The sequence below is a fragment of the Temnothorax nylanderi genome, unplaced genomic scaffold (genome assembly GCF_030848795.1).
Source record: "Temnothorax nylanderi isolate EJ_2023f unplaced genomic scaffold, tnyl_v1.0 TNYL_tig0032_pilon, whole genome shotgun sequence".
In the NCBI taxonomy this organism is placed as follows: Eukaryota; Metazoa; Arthropoda; class Insecta; order Hymenoptera; family Formicidae; genus Temnothorax; species Temnothorax nylanderi.
In genome coordinates, this window is record NW_027249094.1 from 133,528 (window position 1) to 144,508 (window position 10,981).

Sequence of the window (10,981 nt, forward strand, 5' to 3'; positions counted from 1 at the left end):
GAAATGTTCGAAGATCTTGACCCGAGATACTATATACACGAATCAAGTGGACGGTTAGTAAAGACACGCAGTTGATTAAACAAAACCACAATTAAGATTAAATATCGTACGCACATTACGGTATCGAGCACGTAAATCTCGCAAATGTAAGTACTAATGCTTCCGGATGTTGCCGTCCCCAAATCTCGCCACATGTCCTGCCTACCTCAGTCTCCATTTTTCCAGGGTTTCGTCCAGCACTCGCAGCGCTCCTCCCCAGTAGAGAGTCCGTACATTCCATGTATAAATCCTTAAATCATTGTCCTTTTTCCTAAGCGTGGGTCGTTTCCGTGGGTTCTGTCCGGCATTCTCAATTATTGGCTTCACAACTTGTAATTTTTTACGGGAGGGGTTGTTAGCCCCTCGCCAACCCCCTTTTCGGAGGGCCATTTCTCCCGCTCTCGTTAGTCCTGACCACAACTTCCACCGGGGTTAGTACCCGATCTCCATCATGGTTGCTCAGGCTCCCAGGGTTCACCAGCGAAAAACGCCTGCTTGGAGGTGAGAGTCAGAATTGAGCAGGAGAGGCTATGCGACAACATCCGGAAGCGTACTCTCAACGGGGAGCCAGGTGGCAGGAGAAGACCAGGAACGCAAAGAAGATCGGCGTCAGAAACTGGCGCAATGTGGCGCAGAACGGGGATGTGTGGCGTGAAAAATTAAAGGAGGCCGAGACCCGCATTGGGTTGTAACGCAACTGATGATGATGATGATGATGATGGTGTAAGTACTAATGCATGGCATGCTTTGCACAACGAGGAGTCGCGATTACGCGGCACGAAATACACGAAAATAAGAAATATTGGTTGTATCACAGCGTGCTATTAGGGCCAAAGCACATAACATGGCGTAGCGATATACGACGGTCGTAGTCCCCGACCTGACAGATCAGGATACGCCAAAGCTTGTGCGTTACTTACGTCCATGACTACGACTGTCATATGTGCTTTGACCCTTACTCGCTTGAATCACTTACTTGAATCACGATACGATTTCACGTTGTCACTCGGCCCTCTTTCCGCTCTTCGAAAAGAATCGGGGATAATCGCACGACAATTCCGGCACAGCACGTTCAAAACACGACACAATTCGAGATATGCCGCGTAAATGAATGCCATGCACATTTGATAGTCCAGACATATGGCCAGAATATCACGACGAAACTGCAAATCACTCACAACTCACAATTGCCGTACCAGGTACCTTCGCCTCGACATCTCCGCCTCGAGCGAGCAATTCGCGCGACACATTCATTCACGACACTTATTGATACACTTGATGCAATTTATTGAGCGCGTCGTCGATTATTCCCGCGAAACGAAGAGCAGGAATGCCAATCGCGCGAACGAGCGCGCGTTCCGAATAACAGCACCCACGGCACGGAGCACAAACACTTCTCACACCTGTCCGAAATTCATCGGGAGAATGTTTGAGTAACATCCGCGGGTAATGGTATTCCGAGTGTCGACGAAAACAAGTAGCAAGGCCGTCTCGCCGATGGAAACAATCCGCGCGCCGACTTTGAACGTACGCTGCTCCGAAATCGGTGGATTCATTCAACGGTCGCGGCATCGTGACGACGTGACTGCCGAGTGCTGCGTGCCGCGCCGGCGCGGGCGGCAAGAGCGGCCGAACGTGATTCGGCCGAATTCGAGAGCAATCAGGGGCTCGAGTGGCTCGACTCGCCGCGCGGCGCGCGCGCAAGTAATACGTTACTCGTTGAACGTCGGTACGAGTCGCGGCGAGACGTTGTCGCTCGTGTAAGTAATTTCTTTCTCGCGAACGAAAAGAAATCCTCCGGTTACAGAGTGTGTGTGTGTGTGTGTGTGTGTGTGTGTGTGTGTGTGTGTTGCAAGCTGAATGTACGCCGAATATTCTGTATTCTGTTTCTTCTCGTGTCGACTGCAACGTCTGCAACGAGTGGGATGGCCGAAATGAACGCCCGTACGTATACCCTCCCGCTCGCTCCCGGCTGTGATTTGACGGGTCTCCTGCAATGTGCCGTGAATGCCGTGATCGGGGGGTAAGCGAATTGTGCATGAGAGACAAATGATTCGAAGCGCGATACATCCGAATCTTTAATAGAATCGTTGTCCCGTGTGTCGCAGTGAGACGATAACCTCGGAATTCGTGTCGTGTCTCTTGCCTCCGTTTCGATTTGCGTGGAAAGACGCTTCGGTGAATAGCTCGAACCTCTCATTAAGCACGGGAATTAATTATCTATTGAGTAGTTAAAGAGAATGATCGCGCGTACGTTTGGCGTTCTCACTTTGCTTGTCGCGATCGCGAACGATCGCGAACGAGGGAGCGAGCTTGCTCCAAAATGCAATGAATGAACGTCGAGAGTGCGAATTAACAAGCTCAAACGTGCAGTGTATGCGAATACAATTCCGTTTTTCGTTCAAAAACAGACACGTAATTTGCTCGTTCACGTAATTCACGTAATTCGTTACGTTTACAAATGTTTCAAATTTATTTGTATTTATGTGCTCCTAATCTAACTTTGTAGAAAATTAACATTAAATTGTATCGTTTGTAAAAATTTCGTCGCGATCGTTCTTGCAGCGCGGTGATCGCGCGTACCATAAAAGACGATAAACCGTCTCGTTGTCAAGATATTTAAAAATTATAAAATATTCTCTGTTGCTTGTTCCCCAAATATATTATTCGTTTCACTTACAAAATTTTCCATAAAAGCCTATTGTCTCGTATTCGGATTTTTAAATTGATAAGAAATACATATCTTTTATTTGAAATAATTCAGACAACACACATGTCCAAAAGCGGGGCATAAGACGTCTAAAAGACATCTTTTTGACATCTTTTAGATGTCTTGCGAAAAAATGGCTAAAAGACGTTTTATGTCCCGATTTTGGACATTGTGCTGTCTGGGAAGTGCGACAGTGAAAGAAGAGAAAAAGCTCGAGAAAAAGTGAGAGAGGGAGAGAGGGCTATTAGATATTTAACATATAATATAAATATATAAAATAAGTTAATATTTATTGATACATGTAAGATATAAATATTCTCGATTGTAATTGGTCGAGGATTAGTTTAATATTTTTATCTTACATGTATCGATAAATGTTAACTTATTTTATATATTTATATTATCTGTATGTTAAATATCTAATAGTAATAGCCCTCTCTCCCTCTCTCACTTTTTCTCTTTCCGACACTGCCGATAAAACATCAATTCAAATTAGAAGCGATTAGAAAAAATTAGAAGCGAACGCCGGCCCACATTGGGCCTAGGCTTAGACCTAAAAATTTTGATATCTGACACAGGATTTTTGAGAATTTTTTCAGATTTTTAAATTGTGGCCATCGATATGTTGGTTTAAAAAATTATAACTAAATTAATTGTTTAAAAAAAAATCTAAAAAAAATTCAGAGTGCATCTTAGAGGTGGAACAATAACATAAAAAATCGCCGACCAAATCCGAGAGGTCGAGGGTCAAACCCTGGTCGATTTGGCATGAAATGCCCCATATACATTTCGCTGAAGGGATAATCGCCCGCCTCGCCATGTATATGGATAGCAAACGTAAAGGCCATTGCACGTAACAAAGTTTTAGTCATAATCGTAAGGCCGTAAGAAAATAGACCAATCACACTCGATTATTCTTCGAGCTCAAGGAGAATAATCGACTGTGATTGGTCTATTTTCTTACGGCCGTGAATATTTGATAATCTACAATCTACATATATTTCACGCACGTAGATTAACGCCGGGAGTCGCGTTTTTCGTCGTCTTAATAATACATTAATAATACAGTTTTACATTCGCGAGATTTACGAGCTCGATATCTGTGCGTGCGATATTTAACCCTAGAACGCATATATGAATTTTCTCATACGTGAAAGGCCAAGCGGGGTAATAAATTACCCCAAACTTGTACCGCGTGTATAATGTTTCTATTTGTTGTTAAAAAACTTTGTAATAGATAATTTGTTTTGCTCTTTAATAGGGAAGACGATAGTAGTCATCAGTTTCTGGTAGTAAAAAAAAACAGTAAAAAAATTTCGAAAAACAAAACAAAAACCAAAAATTTGGCTGAAATGACTTTTTTAATAAAAAATACTGTAGTTTTTCATGAAATTCACCGATTTTAAAAATTCCAACGGATTTTGAAAGACGAATAGACAACCTTCAAGGGCATGTAAGCGACTTTTTCGTTTCTTAAAAAAAAACATATTTCTTTGAACGTCTGAAGTAGAGGAAATGACGAAAAACTGTCGGATGGGAAAAAACAGATTCTGTCGATTATTATTTATTTGAAAGCTAGTCTAAAGTTATAAAAGTACATGGAAACAGTAAAATTAACTCCACAAAAACTTTACAAAGTTTTAATCAGTTGCTGTGCAAGAACAGCACAGGGTCATTCTATGCTCGTCACAAATTGCACGACGGCAGCGTTCACAATACACAGTCGTACCCGTAAGTGTGGTTCAATGAGACTTCTAACAAGTTGTTTTAAAAATTCTCTTCGAACCAGGTTTGGATTTTCAATGTTGAAATTGTGCAAGATCAACGCGTTGATTCCTCCTTGATCGAGCATTCCGTACCAGAAACGCATAGGCCACCGAAGGGTTTTCCTTGCTGTGGTGTACTCGTGGCACATTTGATCGAAGCAATCGGTGCCTCCCTTGGTATCATTGTAAAATGATATAATACTAGGCTTTTGCGTCTGCTGATCAACTTCTGCCTGCCAGTGCAAAGAAGACAAGAGCAACACGAATTTGTTTTTCTTCGGTGTATATTTCACCAGCGTCTTTGTTTCATCGAAGAGAAATCGTGACGAATGCACAGGGTCCGCAGCTTTGAAGTGTTGAGGAATTTGACGTTTATTCTTTCTGAGTGTGCCTACCATCGTGATGGAATGTCGTGACAACATTCTATCGAAAATTTCTGTAGACGAGAACCAGTTGTCGCAGGTTATGTTACGCGAGGTTCCGTGCAGAGGTTCTGTCAATTTCCGAATGTAATAAGACGGTACGGTTTCAATGTTTTCTTTTTGGACTTTTCCTACGTACGGTTCTGCGGTGTACATGTAAAAAGTCCTCGAGTCATTGAGCATCACGATTTTAATGCCATATTTATCTGGTTTTGCACCGTTATAGACTTTGAAAGGGCATCGTCCTCGGAAAGAAATCAACTGTTCATCAACAGTGCAATACGTGGCTGGACAATAAAAACTAGTACATTTAGAGATAAAATCCTCCCAAATCTCACGGATCGGTGCAAACTTGTCCGTCTCTCTACGTGTAGATCTTGTTGTTTTATCGTCGAAGCAAAGCATTCTCAGGAGAAATGTAAATCTCTTGCGTGACATCGTGCAGCGGTAAAGGACAGACCCAAAGTCATGGGACCACATATCTTCTAATGACGTACTTTTCGCAGTTTTCTGTAGACCGGAAAGGTACAGAACTCCAATGAAAGCCTTCAGTTCACATAGGTCCACATCTGCATACGTCGCTTGTGAGACAGTCTCACTTTCCGTAGTGTCACGATACCGCTTTATTTCTTCATTGGTGTGATAAACCACTTTTTCCAATAACGCGTCACTAAATAGTAGAGACCATGCATCGAGCGGACTTCTCACGGATTTTGCTTCTCCGATGGGACCAGGCAAAAACGGTCTTACATTGCGCTGATTATGTGCTGGCCTCTCCCGCGCTGTGGTGTACCATCGATGTCCATCTTTTCCAAGATAGATGCTTTGTCTACGGCCACGTCTTGAACTCGCACGAGAAGACATCGAACTTGCACGAGAAATAGGTCTTTTTCGCTTGTTGGTTGACGGTCCAGCAGTATTTCCATCTTCACTCTGTAAATGAAATGTAAAGTAGTGTCCTAAACTTGAGCAGATATTTTTCGTTTGGAAAAGTTTTTGAATTGTGCACGTTTTTTGTTTATTGTTTATTTCTTTATTTATTTAATATTAAATTGTATTATTTATTTATTTATATTGTATTATATTTATGTGATATATTTATGTATCACATATTATTGTATATTGTATTATATATAGATATTTATATATTTATATTGTATTGTTTTGTTTATTTATATATTTTTTATTTATTTTTGATTCTTTTTTATATATTTGTTATTTATTAGTTTTTTGATTGGAGTATTTTCTAGTACTTTTAACAATTTCGAGGGATTTTTGAATTAAATTTATCGAAATTTTCAGAATTCTAGGGTCAGGTTTTTTTGAAAATCTTTGGAAATTTCCAGGAGTTTTCCAGGAGTTGGAAGTTCAAAGTTACAATTTCCATAATTTCAGAATTTGGAAAATTAAATTATAAAATTCAAAATAAGAGGTAATTTTTTTCCAACAGTGGTGTACAAATTTTAAACAAAAAAAATTATCTCTTACCTCTGACCCTTCTCTAACTTCAGTTTCTGTCGATGCTTCAAAAGGTTCATCTTCAATGTCCTCTTCCGATTCCGAATCAGTCTGTGATTCTTCATTATCTTCTTCGCTATCTGAAGGCAAGTCGTCTGCCGCAATTCGCTCTTGTTGCACCAAACTATCATGTACACTAGTAACGTTGCGCGTTTGGTAACGAGCAGACATTTTCTGTAAAAAATTGAATTTATGTACTGCTATACATACGCCAATCCATCCATCCAGTTATACAATGTAACAATTTGTATAACTAATATAAATAATGTATTTGCTATAAACAAATTGTATGCAATACAATTGTCAAAATAATTTCCTCAAGGATAACAGAGTTCGAATAATTTTTTCAAGTTCTGCAAGTTAAACTTTAATATTTTTTCGACAAAATGACGTTTGCTGGGTGAAAATACAGGAAAGACAATTGTTGGTACACTTTGCGCCCTCTAACGTCAAGAATATGAACTGCACAATATCGCTATATGGTTGATAATTGTGTAGAATGTTAAACTTAACATTTTTTGTTTATAAAGTTTAGCTCTACGACCAACTGGAAACGAGATAAAACAATTCAAAATTTTTACAATGCTTTACAATGCTTTTTTTGTCAATAAAAATTTTTTACACGAAAAACTTTTGAATACACGCTGAAAACGCAAAAACGAGTCATTTTCACAAAAAATCTGAAATATACTTACTGTGGTAAATGTCGAGCGTGAACGGCTGAGTGGGGTAATACGTTATCCCAAACGATTTTCTTTTTCGGTCACAGCTGCTGCACGGATCTAACGCACTCGCTGAATGACGGAGGTCGACTGCCGGATGACTAAACTGAATTATGGTTAGGGTCTCGGTATGAAAATGAACCTTCCTAAGTCAGGGGCGTAATTTGAATTTCGCGTGGGGTCACGTATTACCCCACATATGCGTTCTAGGGTTAATTTTGTAATTATATTTTCAATTAATCAACTGCGTGTCTTCTAATCACCAGCCGTTCGCTTGACTCGCGTAGGATCGCGCAAAATTGTCGACGTCTTCGAAGATTTCGTCGCCATTCACGTAACGCGATGAACACAAAACGAATCGAATTGTAATAAAATAAAATGTTTGTGCGCTAAATAAATATATCTTCGCGGAACGGAAGAATCATTCTGATGTAAATTATTTCAAAATTAATTTATTAAACTATATGTAGGTACATATATAAAATTAAATTTTTTTTTAATTTTCACAGTTTCTCTCTCTCTCTCTCTCTCTCTCTCTCTCTCTCTCTCTCTCTCTCTCTCTCTCTCTCTCTCTCTCTCTCTCTCTCTCTCTCTCTCTCTCTCTCTCTCTCTCTCTCTCTCTCTCTCTCTCTCTCTCTCTCTCTCTCTCTCTCTCTCTCTCTCTCTCTCTCTCTCTCTCTCTCTCTCTCTCTCTCTCTCTCTCTCTCTCTCTCTCTCTCTCTCTCTCTCTCTCTCTCTCTCTCTCTCTTTTCGAGGGAACACAAGAAGAAGCATCATCCCATCGAGGGAACACTACGAAGCTGACAGCCCCGTGCAGCCTGAGAGGAGGAGGAGGCCTAGGAAAGGCATCAGGCGCCGGCGGAACAACATGCAGTAAATATGTAATTGGTTTATACATATTTTGTTTTTTATGCAGAAGAGTTATCCACTTTTCAATTGGATAGTTAGTCAGAAATTAAAAATTAGAAAAAAGAAGTTTTATTTTAAAAATTCTATAGAAGCTCTTTTGTATTCAATAGACAGAGTATATTCTTAAAAAATTACATAATTATTTCATTAAATTTGCTTAATCAACTAAAATATCAACCAGAATTCAGTGTTCGATAATTATTTTTTGAAATATTTATTGACTGTCTCTTTGTTTTCTGTTCTGTTTGGATTTTATATTTGGATTTCTAATTTGGATTTTATATTTGTTTGTAGCGACGTTGCGGAATAACTCCGCTGTTGCGCATCGTACGGTGAGTGATGATTACAATTTATTAATATCAATTAATATTAATTTATAAAAATTTAATTTTTAAGGAAGCAAAAATTATACTATGCGTAAGGGATTGGGATGATCAAAGTAATTATGTAGATATATTTCAATATACACTGAGAGAAATACTTTTTTAATTATTAATATACCATGAGTTTAGACTTGATATCTTTGTCAGAAATATACAAATGTCAATGTAAATTCGTAATATTTAATAATAATATACGTAACTGTATAGTAAAAATACCATCAATTTATATGAAATTGTATGTATATTAAATGTAATGTCTTTGTAATTAACAAATTTATATTAATTATTAATATAAGTATAATCAATAATCTCAAATAAATTATTTTATTTGTCGAAATTGATAAAATATTTACGCAAACATACATTTATTTATGACAAAGAAAGTCAATGTTGCAGTAATCAATGCAGTAGTCACTGTTGTTGTCGGTATGCAGTAATATTATTTTTATACTGATAAATGTAGTTATATTCAGTGATACGCAATATAGCATATATTAATTATGAAGAAATATTTATTAGGGACGGACATAAAAAATTCTTACATTAACGACAAAGCATGTATATTAACTATTAATATACTGTTCTCTCAGTGTAAGAAATAAGATTTAACAATATACATGCGTTACATATGTCACGTGCGTAAATTAAGAAGTAGTAAAAAATATAAATGTAATTAATATAAGACCAATTTAGATCAAAATTTGTTTAAATAAAGATTTTGTACAGAACGCGCGTACACTTGGCGCGTTTTTTCCTCTTTTTTTTTTAATTTCATAATAACTTATTTGAATACATGTCCAGACTACTCAGAAGATAGTCAAGATGAGAGTAAAATGAGATGAATAGATGAGTTAGACAAGGACCGACAATCATCGACTATATTCTATCAGTCTATCTGACAAGTAGTTCGGACATGAACCATAGCACGGACACGAATCATATACCATTATCGAGCGAAACGACGTAAGTTGCGTTGCACCTTCTCAGGTAGCGCGTCGGAAAATACATCTTTAGAGAGAAAGAGATGGCCGCTCGGATTTCTCTCTCTGATAATAATAATAAATAATAACCGCGTCGCGTTCGCACTTTGCACGAATCGACCTGTTTGTCGACCTCGCGTTGCTCCGTGTTCCGCTGGCGTTTTTAACCTCGAAACATGGGCAATTCCGAGCAAGACCCGGGTGATCGGATCGACGGTGACAACCAGAAAAACGATAAGATGTTTACTCTGAAGAAGTGGAACGTGGAACGCCGTGGCCATGTGGAGCTGGGACGTGGTCCCACGAAAAAGCCCGGGATGGCCTCTCTCTCAGGCTTCTCTCTGCTATTATCTTCTATTGTTGCGAGCAAAGATGAAATAAACATACTCACCGTCAGATAGCGCTACAAGCCTTTTTGTGCAGCATTGATTTATAAAAATCTACATATATGTTCACTATTTTACCTTCGCATGATTTATGATCTCACAAACTTCTGTGTATTTTTTGTCACAGGAAAATTATTAACGAATTCTTGTGCCAATTGCAGTACAATGCAGATTTTTTAAATGAAAGATATTACTTACATAAGTTAATAAAAAGTGTAGTTTGCAGGAGTCGCGGTCAGAATGAAATGTTAAATTTTTAAAATCATACATTATTCTGCAGTATATTATTTATCAGCGATAAATCTCACGTTATCTCCTAACAGCTTAGGAATTATAAGTTTTAAAGAAAAAAATAATAGTCCCATGAAAAAATAATTATATTCCCATGACGATATTTCACGAGTAGCTGTTTACGAGATAGTCAACGGTTCGATCTTATCAGGATAAACCACAATTTCCTGTCCAGTAATAATTCCGTCGTACCGTAAAGCAAGAGATAATGCTTAGCCGCATGCTCAGTTTACTAGTACGCACATCAATTATACGTATAGTACTTGCGTTTTCCATAAAAATAATTCGCTATGTTTAAACATAACGACAGCAATATTTAAACAAGTGTTAAAAGATTATCACAATTACAAGTTCTTATTGGCTGCATTCCGATATTCACTGCCAGTACTGAAAAGCTATAGTTTACGTCACGTGTACTATAGATTTTCAGTACTGGCAGTGCATTGCAGTGAATATCGGAACACAGCCATAGTTATAACTACAGCAAGTTCCCTATTTTTAATTATGTTTAAATAGGTACAGTGGTACATACACTGATATGACAAATAACGCATCTTTCCATGGAAGATTACGACAAACGAGTTGATTCATTGAAATCGTAGAATTCTTCACCAATAAAATCTTTTTTTGATTCTAAAACTTAATCTTCGCAATTCAGGTCAATATCATTCTCATATTCTCAGTGTTTCGATTAAGCGCGTAATCGTGCAGTGTGCTCCTCCGCAGCGCATTATGTAATAACGTTCCGAAGACGTTCATCATCCGAGACGATATCCAGCGCGCGGAATTTCTCCCTCGTTTGTCCGCCTATATATGCGCCGGCCCCGAGATCCTCGCCGCGATCTCGGGCGGTCC

At 38.6% G+C, this 10,981-nt stretch overlaps 1 protein-coding gene across 1 annotated transcript; it reads right to left on the minus strand.

Moving 5' to 3' along the window:
• Positions 1–4,297: 4,297 nt before the first annotated feature.
• Positions 4,298–7,268, minus strand: LOC139770719 (piggyBac transposable element-derived protein 4-like). The gene is made up of 3 exons (XM_071702837.1): positions 7,151–7,268; positions 6,426–6,629; positions 4,298–5,870 (listed from the first exon to the last, which is right to left on the minus strand). Exons 2-3 carry the CDS (start codon positions 6,624–6,626, stop codon positions 4,422–4,424), a joined length of 1,650 nt encoding a protein of 549 aa, XP_071558938.1. The 5' UTR covers positions 6,627–6,629; positions 7,151–7,268; the 3' UTR covers positions 4,298–4,421.
• Positions 7,269–10,981: the final 3,713 nt, after the last annotated feature.